Below are 22,383 nucleotides of genomic sequence, written 5' to 3' on the forward strand. Positions count from 1 at the left end.
AGTGCCAGGTGACGGAAGGAAGGGGGGGGGGGGTTGAGATGTTTGCAATGCAGGTAAAGATGCAGTCAAGAGAGCTTGCTGTGGGTCATGTGACCGAACTAAAAATGTGGATGGAGGGAGGAGCTTTCTGAGCATTTTAGTGACATACTGCTAGTGCACGCACTAATCGGTATCGTAGTACAATCGCTGCCATCACTCAAAAAAAAAAAAAAAAAAAAATCAGCACACTATCAGAACAACTAGGGGGGCACTAGTAGAATGACTGTCTTAGGAGTGACATTGTATCCACTCGTGCCTTCCAGTGGACGTGAAAGTCTTCTTTGTGGCCTTGGATGTTAACTTGCTCTTGATGTTCACTCGTACAATTTTATAACACCACTAGTAGGACACGGTTGTCAACTAGTGCAGTTTTGTCTGTTGTCATTTTACTAGTGCTCAAAAATGTCACGCAGGAGAGTGGAGGAGAAAGAAGACATCACTAGGAAGACATTCGTTCAACTTGTGTGTGTGTGTGTGTGTGTGTGTGTGTGTGTGTGTGTGTGTGTGTGTGTGTGTGTGTGTGTGTGTGCGCGCACACGTGCATACTCGTAAATGGGCAATTGAGGGCACTGGCAGGAAATGGAATAAACGCTCAGGACGGCTTGCTATTGGAGCTCGGCGCGCTATAAGAAGACAGATGGCTTACGACAAACTCACAGCGATTTGGAGGACGGTTTCTTCACTTTTGGTCTCTTTCGACGATAAACTGGCCTGAAGCATGCACAGCACAACAACGTGCAGAGCAAACGCATGTAGACAAACACACAGGTATAAACACACACACACACACACACACACACACACACACACAGACACACGCGCGCGCATGCACACAGGGACACACACAAACATCAGAAATGAGAAATTAGACTTCATTACAAGAGGAGCAAAGCGTAAGTCTTGCATTTTTCAGCTTGTGCATGGTTAAAAAGGCTTTGTTCAAGAGTCATGTCAGTTGGAACTTCAGTCACAGTAATTTGAGCAGGAAAACAAGCAAAGACACACTAGGGAGGCCATAACCTCCGCCAGTTCTTATTGTAACCGGAATTCCATCTGCGGCGTTTGCAAAAGTAATCAGAAGAAAGGAAAGTGGGGAAAAAAAAACCTACCTGTATTCACTAAAGTAGTTTCGCTCTTTGCCTCCTGAAAAGAAATGGGAGGAACATCAGTCTCAGGCTGACGCGAGCGGAGGCGCTACGATCCATCACGTGTGGCCTCGGGGCCTCGTACGCCGGCTCACCCTTTTCAGGGTTGCACTGCTTGTGTCCCTTGCACGCCCGTAATTCCATGAGCTGCTGATGCATCGAATTCAAAGCGTCGCGGTCCAGGGTGCTGACGGCATTCATCAGCTGCCGGAATCATTCAAACACAAACTCAGCTCAGCTTGATTCAGAACAGGAACAGAGGCCAAACGGTTCTGCTGTCCTTGGACACGGAATGTGCGACCGGAGGAATAAGTCGTACCTGGTACGGGTCCGTGTTGATGTCAAAATACTCCAGGAAACCGGTGGCAAACTCACAGAACAGGAAGTTGTGCGTGTCATTGATGGTCCTCAGGCACCAGTAGGTATTGTTGTTGGCGCTGGTGCAGGCGCAGAATGGCCCCACTGAAGCAGGAGGGCGTAGAGAGATGGAAAACGGAAGTCAGCGCAATTGTTCTGGGATCTTCCGTTGCTGAACACGGGCCAACTTTCCAACAAACACCAAATCAGAAGGGACATGCCCTCATTTGTCTTCTGTAGAGGAAAACGGAACGGCTGGCGACAGGAACTCAGCCCCGCCACAAATCACCAAAAGGTCCCTCAAGGTCATCAACTGGTCCCAAACGTGCCACAAGATGGCGGCAAATAATTGTGATGTTTTTTTTTCTCCTCGCGATGAAACTCTTCAGCTCACTTCAACATAGCACCCTGACACCAAGTTGCTCCGAAATTGTCAACAAAGCACTGTTTTTGTTGACCTGAAACTGCCCAACCCACTTCAACGGAGCTCTTTGATGCAAATGGTCTCGCTTTACGACAGAACTCTGCTATATTGTTGGCCACGTCACCGGTTCACAGTCCACCACTAAACCTACACTGACAGGGTAATAAGTCATGACTTCAGGAAAGATTTCTGCCCTTATCAAGAGAGTCTAATAAAAAAAAGAAGCAGTAAGAGTGGTGGCAAATGCGTGTGGGGATTGTGTTCAAAGTTGCGTGCAATCTCTTACTTGTCCAGTAGGGGGCAGTCTGCCAGTGGTGATTGTCGTGGGTGAAGCAAGTGAGGCCCGGCATGCTGCAGGTGTCGTTGTTCCGGAGCCTTTTCAGGAATTTGCGGAGTTTCTTCCTGCGTTTCTGCTCCTTCTGCAGCCACTGCGTCTTCTGCTTTGGCATCCTGATGAGAGGAGAAAAAACACGAAAAGACCCATGACACCCACGGCCCATGATTGTATGCCCGGTCGAAGGCCATAACTCATACCTGAGCGAATGCACGCGTCCGCTGCCCAACACAAAGCTGCCTTTATTCTTGAGCAGATAGCTGTAAAGACAAGGCTGTAAATTGTCAGCACAAACATTTGGACTAAGCGGCGCAGTAGGTTCAAGACATGGAGTGGTGGCCCTTTGCCAATCTCCAGACCTTAAACCCGATCAAGGGAAAACCTGTGGAGGAAATTGAGGCTTTGACTTTCCCCAGCGGCAGCCAGGAAACATGGAGGATTTAGAGAGTTTCGGAGCTGAATGTGAACTGGGTCACTCCGAGAAAAAAACACACACAAAAAAAACAAAACAAAAAAAAAAACAGCCGCTGCCGTGTTTGCCAAAAGGGTACACATTTCACTCAATAAAATGCACAATGTTTGCTAACTTTTACATTGTGTTCTTTTTTTTGCATTGGCCCCACTGTGCACAACACAGGGACTAAGGCTCACCTGGGAGTGTTACACTGACATTCCTCCGGTCGCACCTGTTTGAGGTGCCCTTTGACCTCACGCAGGTTCTTTATCTTGGTCTGCAAGGTTTCAATCTAACGAGCCCAAGAACACAAGCGCAGCCAAGTTAGGTCAGGTCAAGCGTGTTGTCCTTGCATGTAAGAATACAAGAACGATGCCCACCGTACCTCATGCTCAATGTGCATTTTATGGTCTTTCCACGCTTGCAGGGACTTGTAGAGCCCACCGTCACATTTGACGGTGTCATTCATGAGAATGGAGCATCTGTCAAGAGGAAAGGTCAAAGGTGTCCAACTGAGGCGAACGAGGTCTGCCCGACACGCCGACATCAAGATAACATGAAGCGCCGACAAGCACGGATGATGCGCATACGACGAACCTGTATGTGACCTTGAGAGCGGCAGGTGGCACGCCGCTGTCAGCGGTGGGCCTGCCACTGAACTCGTCATCATGCTCCTCAGGCGCCGCTCCTCCGCTTCTGCCCAAAGTCCACGTGCTGTTCTGGTAGGACTCTCCCAGGTCCACAGCATACATATCTCCATCCAGCTCAAAGGACACCGAGCGGGCCCAACGCTTCCTCGAGGCAGACTTGCTGGATTTCATCTCTGGAAAGGACGAAAAAAACAGCTTTGATTACAATGAAGAAATAAAATTGAGACAGATGTTTTTCTTTTTCTCCCTGTCAAATAAAACGAAATAAAAAGATTATGGAAAATGTTCCTCCAATATGACATGGCAGCTGAGATATTAACCAAGGACCACTTGATGGCAGTATTGGCACATCCTCGTTTTTTTCAAAGCCACCTAATTGTAGTTGGAGTTCGACTTGTAAGCCACTGCAGGGACATTCCAAGTTTTCACTTTGAATATATACACAGAAGAAAAGAAACTTCAGATTAAAAAAATAAAAAGCAAGCTTACTCTTCTTGGCGAGCAGTTTCTTCCGCCTCAGGACGGCTGTTTTGAAGCCCACGTTGGCGCAGGCGCAGCCGTCCGCAGTGGAGGAAAGCGACAGCTGGGGAGCGCGGCTGGCCGTCAGAGCCTGCACGGGCGGGGCGTACAGACTGGCCATGCCCTTGCACTTATACAGCCTCAGCTTGCCGGAAGGGTCCTCCACACACTGCCACTTCTACATGCAAACGGCGGGATACGTCATGCTAACAAACAGCGTAGAGAATCGTGTCAATTTAAGACGGCAAAACCCGATTCAGTACTCGTTATCAAAGCAAATCGACGAAAGGCCCGTGTTTACCCGCACGCACACCAAGGCTTTCATCCTCCCATCCCAGCGGTGCAACGACTCCTACCTCCCAGTATTTGGTCGGCTAGATTCGCGCGTGACGAGTACATGTGCGTTGGGTACCTGTCCCGGCTGTTGACAGGAAGTCTGGTACTCTGCCTTCTGGCACAGCTCCCTGACTCGCTGGTATTTGGGCAGGAAGTTCTCCTCCTGAGCCATTTCCTTCCCATCGGCCCTCTTGTGGAGAGGCTTCCTGCCAGAACGGGGAAGGAAACGGAGCAGGAAGTCGGGTCAACCAAGAGTCTGTTGTCGGCAGAAGACAATGCCTCCAGGTTACGTGTGCTTGAAAAGTCCCAAGTGGCCGTAAGACGTACCCTCTCTCCACAAGGAAGGAATCTCTCCACATTTTGCCTTTCCTGTTTAAATGGAACCTGTGAAAGACGGAGGACAAATGGATTAATACACACACACACACGCACACACACATACAAAAATCAGCAATCACCTGTTCACCGGTTTGTCAGTGTCAAGCAGCTTCAGGATCGACTTTCCATCCATTTCTGCAGGGATCTCAACGCCGGCGATGTCCAGCAGAGTCGGCGCCAGGTCAATATTCAGGACCATGTGGGGCTTACTGCGCGGCGAGAAAGGCGAAGCATCGGCTTGATTTGGGTTCGCCAAGACCTCAACATGAAGTGCCACTCAATCAAATTGTTCCACTCACGTGGCACCTTGCTCCACATTGGGCCCCCGCACATAGAAGGGAACGCGGATATCAAACTCGTAAGGCATGGATTTGCCCTTCACCAGCCCAAATTGGCCAATATGGTAGCCGTGATCGGACGTGTAGATGATGTAGGTGTTGTCCAGCTCGCCCGTCTCCACCAACATGTTGTGCATCTAAGGGAGGTGGAACAGCCACTGGATAAATGAGCGCGGGAAAATGGTTTCCGGTCCGACTCGAAAGGGGAAAAGGGAATCGAACGGCATGACGAGAGCAGCGGTGGGCGAATACATGGGGGTGGGAGTCCCCATTCGCACCGGCACAGCTCGCTCTCTGAAACTCGCGACTCTGGGACAGGCACGCGTTCCTCCTCCTCTGCATCTGAGACGACGTGCGATTTACCCACCCACCTTCTCCATGCTGTCATCCACAGACAGCAGGGTCTGCATCCTCCTGCGTTGCAGCATGTTAGTGAACTGCATGTGCACGGGCCTCATGGGCCCGGTGTAGCGCAGGATCCAGTGCTTGTCCGGGTTCGGAGCGTAGTTGTAGCTTGGAGTTCTGCAAGGAGAACAGACGAGGTTGTTTTACTGGAAAGAAATCTTCTTTCTCGGAGAAGTAGCAGCAAAACGGAGCGGTGTTTTCTGTCGCATTTCACAGTGCACGATCCTGGGCTGGAAACGCGATGCCAGTGGGATTTCCTAAATTCAAGACTCCTTCCATTTAAAAAAAAAAAATTTTTTTTTTTTTTGAAAAAGATTTTTTTTTAAATGGAGGAAAACGACAGGTCGGGGAGCATCGAAAGCTTCGGTGGCGAGTTGGATGAACATACAGCAAAAAAATATCCTGCCATCGATGGATGCCGATGCTACCATGGCAACAGCAACTTGCAATGTCCGGCCGCAATGTCGGCTCTCTCCCTCTAAACCTTTGTCTCAAAATCATCACGGTTGTACGACGCTAGCTGGCCTTCAGCAAGACCTCCTTCTCCGCTTCCTTTAAATGCGTGATGTGAGGTTTTTTTTTTTCCGTTTAATACACAAGCGAGACCTGCACAAGAGTCATTGAAGTGCCACTATTTTCCATGGAGATAAATGGGCACGGTCGGCGTTTGACCGCACGTTCCGCTCCACAGCATGGCGAGTTCTCGCCGCATTCGCATCGTATTGACCTTTGTCGATTTCTGCTGACCTTTTTCTTTGCAAAGTAGAAGGAAAGATGTTCATGCAATGCTAAACCGGAGGCTCTGCCAAACACGTCAAGTGCAAAGCAGCGCAATCGATGGGGGAGCACACTTTGATCAATATCCTCTACGAAGCGCATGGAGGCTTCATTATTTGGAAATAAACAATCCTAAATCAAGGCAATTCAAGAAGCAAATGAATTGAATCTGTTCAATGGGATCGATACAACCAAATAAAGGCGAATGTCTTCTGCTTTAATTCACAGGAGCAAACGTCAGGTGGTGCGAACTAGGTGCCAAGGTGAGACGGTTGATCAGCAGAGGACAACAGGAAATCATTGCCGCTCCCTCTCCTCATGTGTTACTCGAGAACAGGTGGGAGACGCAGAGAGATAAAGAGCCGCACAAGACGCATACTAAAAAAGGACTCAAGGGAGGTGCATGTATGGAGAAAGTGCAATTAAACGTTCGTATGAAGGCACTGGGGGCAAATGTACAAATATTCAGTGGCGAAAGCCTGCATGGCACAGGTTCATGATGCTGGGCTGGAGGGAGGAGATTCGCCGAGAGGACGTTATAGGGAGGTGCCGCGGAGCGCAGCCTAATTACTGGTCTGAGATTGGTCTCGGGGGGCCAGTAGCAGAGCTCCTGTTAGCCAGCGGCACTGGTCCACCAGTCAGGAGCGCGGCGCTTCGAAAAGACAAACGGCTCGGACGCTCCGTAGGCGTCTCGGAGCCATGCCTGACACTGACAACGTTCCTGTCTCTCCTTAATCATTGCTGACAAAACGTAAACAAATTAGCAGAGCTCATTACAGCGGCGCCGGCAGTCGGAACAACACGTGAGCCAAAAAAAAAAAAAAAAAACATTTTCAAAACGGAGCGATGCAGCGGCTGCACTCAGAAGAGGCTCGGCTGCCAACGACATCCTGCGAGCGGAGGAAGATAACATCCATATGTGATGATTCAATTTGCTCTTCAATTACTGGTGAAATGAAAAGAAGCTTGAATATGAAGATGAGTGATGAGCTAGTCTGTCTAGCCGCGCGCGTCGAAAGGTTTAGCACGCATTTCTGCGCTGGTCAGTGAAGATCCATGAGGCAATGCCATGTATCGGCACAAGCAGCATGTGCAGGATTTGTCCGGCCGGGAAAAAGCTTGATCGGCAAGAAGTTACACCAGAGCGTCTTTCCTGTGTGCGCCGTGACGGCCGCGCGTGTTCTCACATGTGCTGCGACGCGTTGGGGAAAGCGGTGCTGTACTGCGGGGCAGAGTCCTCCGGGCCGTGAGGGGCGACATGACTCAGAACCATCATGACGGGACGGTTGGGATACATCCGCTTGGACAGTCGGAAGTAGTTGACGCTGTCGTTGGTGATGACATCCGTCAGGTAATCCTGTAGAGAAAACACACAACGGTTTCGCAAAACCATTGACGTGGTTGTCAAAGATCTCATGCTGCGCTTGCACGACACGATAAGGAGAAGCCTGAATTGATGCGGCTGCAGCCACCTTCTGCACCGCTGACCCGTTTAGGGGCGCGGGAATCTTGGGACTGGACACCAGTGCATCGCGGGGCGCACGCGCTCGTACCCGCATTCGCATCGCCACCGAGTGAGACTCGAACCCACGGATGAACCTCCAGTGACTACTCAAGAGAAGTGCGCTATGTAATATAGTTCAATCGCGAGTTAACAAGTGATCCCGGCTGCATCGGGACTTTGTCACTTTGAAGCATGCTGACATTCTTCCATCGTTTTGCAGAACGGCTCCCGTAAAGGTTGCTCAATAGTTGACCTTTATGTGTTGCGGGCTGCGCGCTGGGATTCGATTCATTTTATTGACTCTCGCCCGCAAGGCTCACCAATCGGGATCGAGTGCGGAACGCTCAGGATGGGGTATGAAAACTGACGATCGCACTGCGTCCGGGCGGAGTGACGATGTGAGGATGTGAGTGTTTCTGGAGACTGTCGTGTGTAGAATGTTGTCCGGAACTTTCAGAAAGAAAAATTCTTTTGCGATCGGGTGCAATCGGAGTCGTATGCATACCTTCGAATAGTCACTGTTGTGTTTCTCTCGAATTCCATTCCGGCAGAGGGTGTAGTTGTAGAAGCGCGAGTTCTTCACCAGGGCCACCCACTCCCTCCAGCCGGGGGGCACATAGGAGCCGTTATATTCATTGAGATACTTTCCAAAAAAAGCTAAGCGATAAAGCAGAAAGAGCACATGGGATTCGCGGCAAACGAGACGCAGTATTTCGAATCTGCTACGACATTGCCGCCTTTACCCGTCCTGTAGCCGGAGTTGTTGAGGTGCACGGCGAAGGTGTGCGGTTCGTGGTGGGCCTGCCATGACGGTGAGGAGCAGTTCTCGTTGTTGGTGTAGGTGTGGTGGTTGTGGACGTACTTCCCGGTCAAGAGGGAGGAGCGGGACGGGCAGCACATGGGCGTGGTCGAGAAGGCATTGGAGAAATGCGTTCCCCCCTTCTCCATGATGTGACGAGTTTTGTTCATGGCCTGCATTGAGCCTGGGGGAAAAACGGCGGGGGAGGGAATGAGAGTCGCTAGCGCTGAAAGAAACGCAGGCAGGCGACAAACTGAAAAGTGCGGCGCAGGGCGGAAAGTAGAAACATGCTTCATGTGAGCGCGAGAGCCAGGACATCTCATGGCGGAGAGGAGAAGGCGTGTGCGGGGACGCCGGAATAAATCTTTTTGCTGAAGTGTGACCCGTTTGGACTCCTGCGTCGTAAAAGCTTTTCGAGCTGATGGTAATTGTTTGTGGAAACAGATGCCCCGACCATAAATTCCTGCTTTTCAATGAGACTCTTCTCAGCGGCCATCAGCGGAGGACAAAGGATGTCACCGAGGCTATTATGCAGCCACTCCAGCGCAACACCGACTCAAGAAGTGAAGTGGGTAGGGAGAAGGCGAGCGTTTGGCACCTTGACAATGGCAGGCATAGGCGGCCCGTATATCATGCCAGCGACGGAGAGGGAGGCGAGGGGGGCGCGTGACTTTGACTAAGCCGCTTGTCGCAGCGCCAAGAGGCCGCACCGGGCCAACTTTTCTCGTCGTGGACGGAATAATCATGCGCGTGGGAGACGGACGCGGCCAGATGGATGACTGCAGAGTAGACGGACGCAGAAATAGAAGAATAGTCTTACCCAGCTCCATATCCTGGTCATCCGTGAGGACGAGAATGATATTCGGACGAATGTTGCGGATTTGTCGGTCGCGCTGGAGGCGAGACCTGCTGCGATATCCGGACAGATAAGCAGAGCCCTGCGCCAACGGAAGAAGCAGCACGAGGAGGAAGAGGAGAAGCGGAAGAGGGACGGAAAGCCTCAGCTCTGCCATCGCGCCGGCCACACTGGTCCCTTCCGCCTCGGTGCCTTGTTTCACACGGCCGCCTTGGGCTCAGTGACCTCCCTCGACCTGTGAGACAAGGCCCAGATTGAGAATGGATACGCCAAACGCACTCGCGGTCGCACTCTCTCACACACAGACGTAGCGAGCGGAAGCGAGCCTTGCGCAGCCATTCCAGGCTGCTCTTCCATAGAAACGCACTCGTTGGAGCTGAGCTCAGCTCATTAATCAATCATTAATGATGCATTTGAGTGGTGTCATTGGCTTGGTGTCATGATCTTTGGTGATGAACACATGGCTGCAAGGAGGGGGCTAATGGGCCCGGGCCGGGGGCTAGCTTGGCCCTCACCGCCCGGCGAGGGTGAGGGCGTGGGCGGGGCTGAACTGAGGATGGTCAGTCGAGTAGCATGAATATCAGAAGGAACAATCACAAAAGGAATCCAATTTCAATAATAATCACTTGGATCTCTATTTTGTCATCCCACCTAGCCGACTCCCTTCGGCACGACAACTATTGATTACAGTACACGTCTCACTGCTGGCTCCATGATATGAACTCCAGAAACAAATGCAGCAGTATTCGGAAAAAGCTTCTGCTCACAAATCGTAATAGAGCGTTTATTTATTTCCAAAACACCTGACACGACATCCCGGCGTACGATGAACAAAAGGTTCACAAGAGGCGAACAATTTTCGGGATGATAACGTGCGGCCATTACTCACCTGCCGATGAAAAGCATCACTCTGCAGCGAGCGCCTGTTAAAACATCGTCCTTAAATAACACGACCGCTACGATTGGATGTGGAAACCCCAAAGACTAAACACAGCAAAATATCAAACGCAACAGCCAAGACCGTCTATTGAGCTGGCGAGCGGAACTAAGATGCTGCAACGATGTGTTTATCTAATGACCGAAATCAAAGCAGACAGACACCCCAGCGACCAGAATCATAAACAGTTTGCAGGCAGCTGAAGCATGTCCACTGAGAGATGCTCGGCTGTCAGAAGGAGGAGCGCGCGCGCGTGCGTGTGTGTGTGTGTGTGTGTGTTTGCGCGCACGTGTGCGTGTGTAACCACCAGGAAGATGTGGCCAGAACAATTCTTGTCAGCAGATGAAGACAATAACAACACTCGGTCCAGCGGGAGTCTTGCGGTTCCTTTACAGCATCATGATGGGAATATAGCGGAGATTATAATTGACTCGAGACAAGGCATGCCGTTCACCCCATCCGACATGCATGATAAAACATATGGACAAAAGTATCGGGACATGTAAAGCACCAAAAATGAATACGACTATGAAGCTGGGCTGAGGTCAGGACTTGTATTCTTCTCCAATCAGGCCTTTGTTGGCTACAGTCATGCTGCAAAAGAAAAGGGCACTTCCAAACGTCAAGTCAAATGTGTCGAGTTAAGCATGTCTTGGCACGCTGAACCAAGCCCAGTCCCTGATTGATCAACTCATTCATTCGAAAGGGTGGCTGACCCCCTGATTTTACAGCCCTTTCGACTGGGGCCTTTTTAAGCCGTGAATTATCCGGACGATCGAAGGACACGGACAATGTCTGTCTTGGGCTCCGTTGACACAGAATAATTTGGTAAAAAAAGCGAGAGTTGATGCTTCCACGTACAGATGGAAAAAACTTTTTTTTAAACCATCCACAGATGCACACGGCTGCAAAAGCAGCATATGGAGACACGCGCGGGAGTTGCAGACACTTGTTAGATTTAATTTCAAGGAGTACAGCAAAGCGTCTCTGCTGGTGTGAGTAGAATCCATTTTGTGCGGGGGGCTTCATGGAGCTCAACAACCACCACGAGCATGTTCCTTGATTCAGGAATAATTGTGACATGTGACATCCTCGTACGCGCACACATTCAACAATTAGAAACAAAAAAAAAAAAACCCAACAAAAAAACGCCCCCGCACACTGAGGCCCATTTTTGCAGGGTTGGCTGTCTGACTGGATGGTGCCGTGACTGTCGTCAGGACTAGCGGCGTTCCCGCAAGTTGCCATTTCCTGTTGTGACCCTCCACTTCAAAAGCCCTGACAGATGAGCCACAGCCATCATGTTTTCCGTCAAGGCAACAAGGTGACCTAGTTGCATTGCCCGCCTCTCTCTCCCTGTGCTTTCCCTGGGCCATTCCAAAAACAGGTGGCCCACAGGCACACCGCCTGCCCAAGAGTTCGATGGGATATGCGGCTAAGAAAATACACGAATGGATGCTATTTACGGCATCTACCTTTGGTTCATTCGAAATGAACACAATGACCACGGATCAGCAGACAGCAAGACCACGTGACTGCTTTCCGATATGTTCTCTAGGCCTTTATTCCTTTTACTTTTTGGCATGGGAAGAAACAGCAGCTACGACTTGGCAAACAGAGAGAAACTCCCCTAGCGGGCAGGCGAGCGGCTCTGTCCTCAACCAGCAGCGAATAGCCTGTGACCACAAATGACGTCAAGGGCATTGAGGGCCAAGCACGACTGGATTAAGTGTGCTCAAATGAAAAAGAGCCAATGCCACCGGGCCCACTTTTCACCATTTGTGGTGTGGAATGTACAGCGCTTCCCTTTGAGAGATCTTCAGAGCTGTTGTGGACAAAGCCATCATAAACAATGACGAAAAAAAAAAAAAGGGTGCCAAATATAGTCCCACAAAGACGTTGAGCTTAACGTTACACAGAGTTCTATCAATAGCAGAGTATGTAAATGATTGAGCTATTGGATATTCCCTGACATTTCTCCCAAGGGAGCCATCTGATACCAAAGGACTAATTGCATTTTCAGGCTTTTATCAGCTCGAACTGACACGTACGTTGCGCTTTCTCTTCCGTTTGCTTTCCCGCGCTCTCTTTTTATCTTCCTTTACGATCTGTCTGCATGAAAGTGAAAATGTCCAAACAAAGCCGCGGCGCCTTGGCTGTCAACATGGAAGCCGTGTTATTTCAGCGCTCGCCTTTCTGTTCTATGGTAGCGCCTCGGCGCTAGGTTACCGGCCGACTCGGTTCAAAAGAACACATTTGATTTCCATTCAGACAGAAGACAACATAAGTACCTCCCGGCAAGACTCCTTAAAGTCTTCGCGCTAAAGTAGAATATGATATCATAGGGAAGAAGCTCCTAAAAGCATGCGCGGGGAACAGGGATCACGTAAAGGGTACGCTAATGCAAAGTGATGCCAGTAAGTTGGCACGGGGAAGCAAAGTTGTGCTCGTCGGTCCTGCGCTTGTAAGAGGCTCGAGAGGACGGCAGCGCAGCGCCGCCGGATCAAAACTTAATGCCGCACATCTTTTATTGATAAAGCTGAATTATAAATGTCGTGAGAACAGCGCCGGCCGTGTCACGGCGCCGACGCGATGGGACGACCGTGCGCCAAGGGTGGATAGGCACACCGCATCGGGATGTCGCGCCGCCCAATAACACGCACATCTGCACTCTTAAATTTCACAACTCAAGCGAGGCAGAGAGCGCTTGATAAATCTTCCAAAGACTTTGCCGAGGCGTTAATGTACTCGACTCCCCTATCAATAAAACACACGGGGTGTTGAGAGGCATAAAGTCTGGATCGGTCCATCCTGCAACCTCCTGAGACAGATTGAAACCTAGAATATGAGAAAACCACGCGGCGGGAGGAAATGGATGCTTATTACAAACTGGAAGGAAAACAAGTCTGGGCACAAACACACTTTTCAATCTAATCAGCTTGGTGTGTGATACGGTATGAGAAAGGCAGGGTCCAAAATGATCTCGCGAACGCATTTTGAGAGCGAAAGAGACGCGGAGAAAAAGAGAAAAGAGGTGAGGACAGGAACGAGGCTCCGAGCGTCGAGTCGGGAAGGAACAAAGCCGAAGCACCTTCGGTCGCAGATGGAGTGCGCTCGAACGTTAACATTCAAGACCGACGCATTCCTAAAGTCAAACCCGACGCCTCGAAACACGAGTTCGGCTCTCCTCCATTTGAGATTTTGCTTGTAACAAACAAGCAAGATGGAAGTGAAGTTGAAATAACCAGCTTGTGTGCTGCAACGCCACGGAGCCAATTCCTTTGGTCCTAATTGAGGCCGGCGCAGCTTTTGCTCAAGTGTGACTTTGTTCCCATTGGCAGGCCTCGCTCTGAACAGAATGCGAGAAATCCCCGAGGACCCTTCAATTTACCAACAAAAGTTGGCATTGAGATGTAAATTCAGCAACGGCATACATGGATGTGAGGCAAACGTCTGTCAGTTTGTGTGTGTGCCGGTCTCTAGCCGTGGACTGGGACAAAGGGAATGCTACTTGTCCAAACCGGATTGAAAGTTTTTTCATGATAACATTAAACGCCGCGGCCAGCCTTCATCATCAGTTTTTGCTCCGCCATCTACCGTAAAGGAAGCATTAAAATCATTCAACAGGAAAAAAAGAATCCGATTTTCAAGTTGAACCGAATGTTTGTTAGCTCAATGGGAATCTCGTGGCTGTAGATGACAAGAAAGTGGCGGTAGACGTTTGGTGGCATTGTAGGATGGGGAAAAAAAGAGATTATTACTTCCAGCCCTCGTACAATTTGGAGACACCGCAATATTTTAAGATTTTGTTCAATAAAGTGCAAACGAACTCAGTTTTGCCCCCGCTGCCTTGTTTAAAAACATATGCTAGCGTGCGTGCTTGCATGCTCGCATATTTTTTAAGCTAGCGTACATTTTACCATGCCAGCGCCCAATAATACGATGTGTCTTTTGGATGTGTTCAAGACAGAAATAGCAGCCGTTAACTGACACTATTCAGATTCAGATTCAGATTCAGGAAACTTTATTTATCCCCATGGGGTAATTGGACTACGCCTCTTAATACGGTGTGACGCATGGTCGTAAAAATACAGTACAAGTTTAGAGCATTGAAATGGCTTGGTAGGTTCTAATTGCCATTCTATCCGAAACCTCTTGCTTTTTTTTTTTTTTGGACTTCCCAATGTGTACCTGTAATGTTTGAGAATGACAAGAGAGATATGCAAAGGCTGAGCTCTACTTCTGCGGTGAGATTTAATTTAGATTTCCCTTCGGTTCTGATAAGCTCTGTACTTTTTCAGATGTCAGAACCTGCTTGTCACTGCTCTATTAGTCCATCCAGACATGAAAAATCAGCATTTCATTTGGAAAAAAAAAAGGTGAAAATCAGACTTGTGCACTATGTCCAATGTTTTCATCAGTGCTGTTCCGTGTTGGATACTCGATTTATGTGATTGCAGGGGTCTTTTTTTTTTTTTTTTGCCTAATCTTAAATGTTACTCTACCTGGAATGTGCCGTTTGGGCAGTCAGTTAGGAATGAGAGCAAATTAGGTGCTTAACACATCGTTAATCCTGCAGTGAGTCTGATGACTCAACAGCAAGAGTGAAACTGTAGAATGCTGCGGTTGACAGAGTTTAATATAACGTTAAAAAGTCATCTCTAACTTTTCTAAATCAATCAGGGTACTTTTGTTCCAAAAGGAGAGAAAAAAAAAATCTATTGAGCAATTCTGGCGTGTGGTATGAGAGTCGGCCGGGGCTTTCAAGGGAATTCAAGGCGGCATGTGGCTATGCGGTACGGCATCGAGACAAAATTCAACATGAACATCAAATAATTTTTGCACATTCAAAAGGAGGCCGCCTGAATAAAAGACAACTGCAAGGTCGTGCTTATTGCACAATAGCCGGCAACCTTCATCATGTTCAGAATTGATTGACGAGCAGCAAATCCCTGCAGATGCACTCGAATAAATTTCCCTGCCAAGAACGCAGAACCTGTTACGACAGAAACTAACGAGCGTGCCAAAGGTTTTGGAGACTGCAGTCGGGTGTGAGTGCTCAAATCTACATCTTCAATTTCCTGAAAGAAATGACATTCAAACATCGATCCCAGAGATGGGATGCTAATATCAAATCGATCAGTAAATACATAAGCGTCATGGAATGCCATGTCCCCAAGCTGGAGATGCTGTTTCGCAATGATGTGTCTGCTGACAGGGGAAAAAAAAAAGATTAGCTTTGAGGTCAGGCAGAGGAAGCAAATGAAGATGTTTGCAAGGAAAATCAATCAAATATTCTTCATCGGTAGTAGGTAGCTTGAGTTCCACTAAGCAGGTCAGCAAAAATTGCAGCCGCTTCGTTCCCGTGCATACGTGCTTCCCTGTTTATACACAGATTAGAAAATAGAAATTGTGCATTTTTGAGAAGCCTAGTGACTGTTCTCTCAACCGCATCGACAAGCTAACTTGCCAGAAAAAGAAATGCCGGTAAAGCTGACCTCGCAGGTAGGCGTCGAGTGCCTACCCGACCGACTGTTGCGGTCGATACTGAGCATCCAGCGTGATCGTGATTTTTAAAAATAGAAAGGTTTGACCCGAAAGAAATTTCACAACATCCTCGTCTGTTTATAAGACCGAGTTGAAGTCCAAATGTTAAGACACACCAGTGGGGTTTCCAGGGGTCTTTTGGCTGGATGTTGGATGGATTGCTGACAGCTTATCACCACTTACCACTTATCATGCTCGTGTGCCATCTGCGCAACCCCGTGAGCTACAAGATCCATTATCTCTTAAATGGTTTGGATTCTTTGAGATGGGATGCGGAGAGAAGAGTTTACTGGCAAATAAAAAGCCAAGGATGAGAGTGAGGGAGCGAGACATCAAGGCGGGAAAGGCGGGACCGGACGCTGACTGCATGATGGTTGCGTACAAGGCCCAGTGATGTTCTGTTCCCTTGGAGAACAAAGAGCCGGGACGGATTCCCCTCGGCTCCGCTGACTCGAAATGTTCACCAAACGCACACGCAGGCACATGCACTAATTCTGTGTGTCAGACGTCAAATCTTCCTCCGACAAAAGGCCAGGACAAGAGTCAGACTAATTGTCTGTAAATGTGCAGGAGATGAACAGTGCGTATTGTTCGGCCCAACGGAGGGCCATCAAACACCCGCTGACTGCCTTTTGTGTCTCCTCCAGACTGAACACACTAATCTCACAGGAGTGAATTTGTTCTTGGAGTGCAGCCATGTCCCATATCCCGATGTTTTATTATTATTTTATTTTTTTCCCCACAAATGACGACACCGCTTTAGGACATTGCCACTTGTCCGCCCTGTATCCAGCAGCAACCGAGTGGCACGCAGCGCGAGCTTGGTGGTCCCAAAGAACTCGGGTCCTCATCAAGGTCGCGACAATTACCCCTCCTCCCGTCCAACTCACTGGTATGCTCCAAGAGAGCCCAAAGAGAAAACACAAACAGACCCTCGATTGTGCCTGACTTGGGGTTAACCCCCCACACCCCCTCCTACGGATTTAGAAGGGAGAAAAAGAGAGCCCGTCAATGGCGTTTTGTAAATACGTAACCATTTTCACATTTTTTTCCCCAAGTTGATAGGATATTGGCCTGCTTTGCAGTCCGCTGGTGTCCCTGCCTTTCCTGTCCTATTGTGTTTTCGATAAGAAGCCGTTTGTGGTACCTCTGACAGAGCGGCCCAGTGGCCTGCTCCTTTGAGACAGGGGTTGACAGCTGAAACAAGTGAGCACGTTGGTAGACAGGACAGCCCACTGAGTGATGGCTGTTCCTATTTGGCGCTGACTAACAACAGCCAAAGCCCCCCTACCGTGAATCACATCTCGGTCAAATGGATTACAGACGAATCAGTCGGCGCACATTGTTGCACCAATACCACCAATTTAACAAAATCCCAGCGACATCCATGAACATTGGACATGTGCCTGACTTTGCACCGCTAAACCACGAAGAACCAATTAGCCATGTGATGATTAGTGGAAAGCAAGCGTGGCTTTCTCGGCGGACTTGTCACATCTACCGTCGAGAGCGGTGCTAGCAGGATGAAATCAAGTTGCGCGAGTGTCAACTGACCCCTTCCGGGAGCTGTCACCTTATCATCGTGGAGGGGTACCGTGTGAACTGGGTGGCGGCCAAAAGCAGGGACTAACTGCAGGGACCTTGTCTCACTGCTGGCCTGGGAGGGCCCTTAGGATCCCTCCGCAAGAGTTGGAAGAAGTGGGTGGAGAGAGGGAAGTCGGTGCCGAATCTGCTGCCTCCGCGACCCGACCCCCTGGATGAGCAGTAGATCACGGATGGATGGATAATTTGTTGACATGATATACTATATCAACATGAAGCATCTTCATATTCATTTTCTGCGATCAATTAATTGTTAAGACAAATACGACCACCTAATTGGAAACAGATCATTTGGCATCATCCTCTGGTGTGCTTTATGAATCGTTAATGAGCATCTACTACAATGGGGACTTCTCACAATGGTTTTGGCTTTGCCATGGTTACATCCAACGGCTGCTACCGCGCTGAATTATTCACAGCGGAAATCACCGTGATGCCTGGAAGTTACATCAAAGTGATCATCGGAGACTATGGAAGAAGTCATTTGATGAAAACAAGAGCTTGGACGACTTCAAGGCCATAGACTGTCTTTGACCATTTGATGGGGTGACGGCGGTCTGAGCGGGCAATGAGCGTCATCTCATCTCGTGTTAAGCGGAGCTTTCGGAATTTGGGGGCACTCCTTTACTCTTGCTCTCCACCCGTTCGCTGTTTTCACCCTCTGCCTCGCTAGCTAGCTTTCGGTGGGACCCTTTTGTCAAGGGATTAATGGGCTTTTGGACACGCACAACATGATCTCTCCCTCCTCTGTTGGAACTACACAGGGGGTTCAGATTGGAGCAAAGGGGGAAGGCTGCCAGGCTGCTTATCTATATTTCAATCTCTGTGTGCTTTGCTCAAAAATCACCGCGGAGAATGATTCAGTCAATGAGGCTTTCCCAGCAGGAATCTTGGGGTTTGTCTCGAAACCCACGGAGTACTTTTTTATTATTTACAAAGCTCAGTGGGTATGTATTTGAAGGAATAACTTATAGTATGTGATGCGCCTTGAAATGACAAAAAAAGGCCTGAGTTGAAACGTCAGCCTCTGTGTGTTGCTACAGTCCAATTCCAAAGCAGGCTTGATGCCGGGAGAGAGCAGAGCTGACGTCTCGACAAGTCGGTCTCCATCTCACTCTGGTCCAGCATGGGAGAGCTGCCCAGATGGCCCATCTGTCTGTCTTGACCTGTGCTCAGGGACCGCGGGGCGGCCTAAGTGGCCCACAAAGGGGATCCCTGGCATGCTGCCCACGTGGAAACGACAGCGAGTCCGCCAGCCGCTTGCCAAACATCCCAGACGGACTGTGGCGTTCCAGTATTGATGTGCTTTCGGGTCGCAGAGGTCTTTTAATGAGCCCTCAGATTGATCAAGCGGTAATCATGGCTTCGCCCTTTATTGCTGATGCTTCTTGTTGGCGGTTTCCAAAGGATTGCCTACTCCCTGATGCGTACTGGAGGACCAAGAACTAAAAGACGTTTGAATAAATATCCATTTAATTTAAACAAAACTGCAACCCACAACTAGACCCAAAGCCCAAATTACCAGCGCTAAACTAAATTCAAATGAATGAACAGATTTCGATTATCTGTCCAGAACATCGGGTACACTTGCACCAAGTGAGCCGTGCATTGTATTTGTGCATCTTGACTGGCATACAGCTCAAGCATACAGGTGAACACATGGTTCATTGTTACGACTCACCGTATCATTGATGTCTTTTGACATGCATGACAGCAATTTTAAAATGCTGTAGTGGCTGTACGGCAAATAAAGGCCTTATTGGGACAAGATGTTTATTCTCGAATGGATAATTTCTGTTCATATTGTTCCTTGTGGGAAAATTTGTTTCGAAATACCAACTGAACCAGGGAAGAAAAATAAAACAAAGTTAAAACAGTCCTCCAAAATAAGATCATGTCTCTTAAAAAGTTGAAATGGGGGGAGGGGGGGGGCAGCTCATCATCATTTTACTTGTCTCGCAGAGAGCAACGCAAGTCAGCACAGATCAATCTAACAGAAAGGAAAGCCAGAAAGAGGGAAGGCTGATATCAGCCTGTGATTGTGTTCTCACCTTTGTGTCCCTCTGTTCCCACCGCCTCCCTGCACAGGCTCACAACGGGACAACAGCAGAGGTCTTTGGGACTCCCATTAGCCCTCGATTAGGCTGCTGTCAGAGAGGAAGCCAACTGTCCCCCCCCCCCCCCCTGCAGTGGCAATCAAGACCCCCCAGTCAGACTCTAGCCCCCGACTTCCCGGGATCTATTGCAGGGAAGTAGGCAGAAATGAAAGCCCTGTCCGGTTCTCAGGGGAGAGGACATTGTGATTACTTTTTCTGCAGCCTTTCGAGCCAAAGCCGCCCTGAGTTTTGCAGCTGGGCTGCAGATTGGTTACACTGAAATGAAACGGTTCAAGTATGACGGTCTGGGGATTTTCATGGGTGGAAAAAGGCTGAGACATGCTGAGATTTGTACAAATATGCCATACAGACGCACGCTCCCAAATGCCCCCTCCCCCACAAGCCAGCAGCTACTCTTTCTCCCAACCACATTTTATTTGTTCCCAATCTTTCCCCGTGAAATAGGAAACAGCAGCGGCTGGGGCCAGTTTGTCACCCCTCCTGTCTGTGTCGTAATTAATGTCAGCGTGGCTCTGTTTCCGTAATGGTGCGCTGAGCGCACCTGTCTGCAACATCAAGCCCCTACATCTTAGGTCACGGCGCTCAATCATTTTCTCTGGAAAATTAAGCATTGGACAGGAGATTTTGCGAGCTTTGCAATCCCCTGGAGATGAATAGGCAGCGCTCGCCGTTTACTGTAGGTCACGGTGAGCGAGGAGGTCAATCGGATTCATGAGAAGAGGACCGTGGACGAATGTGTGTCCTCAATGAACCCCCCGTCGGGGGCCTTTGCTTGCACTCTCCTCCACCAGAGGCATTCAAAGTAAATAAGGATCGCGGTCCGTTCAAGATGCACATAAAGTGGCCAATAAACGCACAGGTTCGGCAGACAAGGGAGGCATGGGGAAACACTGCCGGCGTTTTGCAACAACAGTGGACAGTGATGGTCGGCGTTGTTTGTTTACTTCCTTGTTAAACGTGCGTCATTAAAAGCTATTAGCGCAATTATCTTAATGGTGTGCGAACAAAGGAAGGGAGAGGGAGGAATTGTGGGAATGTCAGAAAACGGCCATTTTTGCAGGATGCGCAAATACCTCCTCTCTCTCTTGCCAACCGCTTCCTTGACAGTTACGAGGCGACCGGTGACACCGCCGGTGAGCCGCCCCCGTCCGCGTTGGCCCCCGGGGATCTGCCAAGCGGCCGCTCTGCATGTGGGGCCACGGGGTGGCGCGGGGGGGGGGGTCTTCACCGGGGTTGCTGTCCTGGGCAGCATGCCCAATGTTGACAAAGCCTGGTATCGCCTGCTGTCAGGCCATTATGTGTGCACCATGCGGAAGGAATCAATTAGGCTGAGCTCACAACACAGCACTTTAATATTTGACTCGTAATCAGTGGAGCGCGGAAGCAAGCTGGCACTTCTGGTCTTGCTGATGTAGAAAATGAGGGTCAGTCTCAAAAACGTGCAGCGCACACACACCGTGAGGAGGAGGCGAGAATGGGCCTCAAACGACAAGCGGGTCTCAGTGGAAAAGGGAAAATAACCTTTTGTCCATCACAGGAAGTGAGCGTGCATCAGATCACGCGCATGGAACCGGCGGCGAGGAATGAGGCAAAAACAAATTAGCTCACAAACAAGCCGAGCTAGACGGAAGGCGAATACATGTGATAGAAAAGTGAGTTGATGAGGTCTACATCTGCCAGATCGACTGTGCCTTTGAAAGGTTTTTCATACTCGTGGCCTTCTTACCGCACCACTGCAGGTCGACGCCACAAAGAAGAGGAGAAAAGGGGCCGTGTCCTCGTGCTGGGATATTGAAGACCTCAAACAGAATAGCTCACCAAAGGCATATCTCATTCAACCTGTCGACTCTTGATCGTGTCGCTGAGGCAAAAAGAAGAATCCAAGTTCTCCCCCATCAAGTGACAAGTCAAGAAGACAGGCTTATTTTCAGATGCAGAGGGGGGGGAAACGGCAGCTATTGCCCGTATTTTATATTGGTTGCTGAATGGACAGCGGATCATCATGCTCATTTGAATTCTTGCGACTGTACATGGCTCCTGAGCTTTGATTCATGCTGAATGGCTCCAGTCGGTGCGATGTAATTTGTCATTATTTGATATGGCATTGAAAAAGAAAAAAAAAAAAAGTGAGCTCAAATACACATTTCAAGCCCGGAACAGGTCTGCTATCCTCGCTTGTGTAGAGATGAAAGCAGATTTACAACTGAAAGCCTTGCGAAGTGAAGGCTATTTTTTCCAGCTATTGGTTTAACAATCCTGACCCTTCTTGGCTTGCTCATTAATGCTCCTCTTTCTCTCTCTCGCTCTCTCTCTCTCGATCTTTTCATTTCACTCTATCGTCATCGCTACCTAATTAGCATACAGCCTTGACAACCAGCGAGGAGAAATGTGCCACGACCACTACAGGGCTAAATCATCCCAGATTCATCCAAAGGAGCCCACAATAAGCACGCTCTCTTCTTTGTGCTAATCACTGTCAGACGGATGAATTGAGGTGACGAATCGAGGACTCCAAGATGCTTGGGATGTCTCTGAATGTGGCAAATTCACAGACAAACGACAATTTGCGGCGGTGAACAGAAGTCTGCCGCATTGTTGGTCTCTGCCAAGGTATGACAAATGGACCCAAGTGGGAACGATCATCTGAGCCTGAATGTATTCCTCCTTGAAGGTGGAACATCCTTTGGCATTCCAAAAACAATTCATTCAGTACACGTGCAACCTTCTCATGGATGAAGTAAGACGTTCTCATGGCATCCAGGATCCATAATAATAAACTAAGAAAACATCACACGTGTCTGACAGTGTAAATCTAACCTGATTGGATTGTGCAGGTCGACCATGTGGAACGGTCACTTCGAGCTG

The 22,383-nt window shown here is 49.2% G+C and overlaps 1 protein-coding gene across 5 annotated transcripts in view; it reads right to left on the reverse strand.

Annotated features, from left to right (window-relative positions):
- sulf2a (sulfatase 2a) overlaps nucleotides 1-22,383 on the reverse strand; it is a 40,479-nt gene that overhangs the window by 799 nt on the left and 17,297 nt on the right. For 4 of the 5 annotated variants that reach the window (XM_019879419.1, XM_019879421.1, XM_019879422.1 and 1 more), the window contains 19 exons: nucleotides 9,280-9,550; nucleotides 8,404-8,643; nucleotides 8,166-8,317; nucleotides 7,344-7,513; nucleotides 5,346-5,496; nucleotides 4,936-5,111; nucleotides 4,717-4,845; nucleotides 4,586-4,642; nucleotides 4,335-4,464; nucleotides 3,893-4,100; nucleotides 3,351-3,576; nucleotides 3,139-3,235; nucleotides 2,951-3,045; nucleotides 2,500-2,559; nucleotides 2,252-2,415; nucleotides 1,504-1,646; nucleotides 1,280-1,388; nucleotides 1,149-1,182; nucleotides 697-750 (listed from right to left, as the gene is read on the reverse strand). In XM_019879419.1, the coding sequence (XP_019734978.1) occupies nucleotides 697-750; nucleotides 1,149-1,182; nucleotides 1,280-1,388; nucleotides 1,504-1,646; nucleotides 2,252-2,415; nucleotides 2,500-2,559; nucleotides 2,951-3,045; nucleotides 3,139-3,235; nucleotides 3,351-3,576; nucleotides 3,893-4,100; nucleotides 4,335-4,464; nucleotides 4,586-4,642; nucleotides 4,717-4,845; nucleotides 4,936-5,111; nucleotides 5,346-5,496; nucleotides 7,344-7,513; nucleotides 8,166-8,317; nucleotides 8,404-8,643; nucleotides 9,280-9,472 (2,588 nt within the window). In that variant the 5' untranslated portion in view covers nucleotides 9,473-9,550. The remainder of the gene's footprint in view (nucleotides 1-696; nucleotides 751-1,148; nucleotides 1,183-1,279; nucleotides 1,389-1,503; nucleotides 1,647-2,251; nucleotides 2,416-2,499; nucleotides 2,560-2,950; nucleotides 3,046-3,138; nucleotides 3,236-3,350; nucleotides 3,577-3,892; nucleotides 4,101-4,334; nucleotides 4,465-4,585; nucleotides 4,643-4,716; nucleotides 4,846-4,935; nucleotides 5,112-5,345; nucleotides 5,497-7,343; nucleotides 7,514-8,165; nucleotides 8,318-8,403; nucleotides 8,644-9,279; nucleotides 9,551-22,383) is intronic. The other variant, XM_019879423.1, reaches the window with a different exon arrangement.

This window comes from Hippocampus comes, unplaced genomic scaffold, assembly GCF_001891065.2.
Source record: "Hippocampus comes isolate QL1 unplaced genomic scaffold, H_comes_QL1_v1.1 scaffold44, whole genome shotgun sequence".
NCBI lineage: Eukaryota > Metazoa > Chordata > Actinopteri > Syngnathiformes > Syngnathidae > Hippocampus > Hippocampus comes.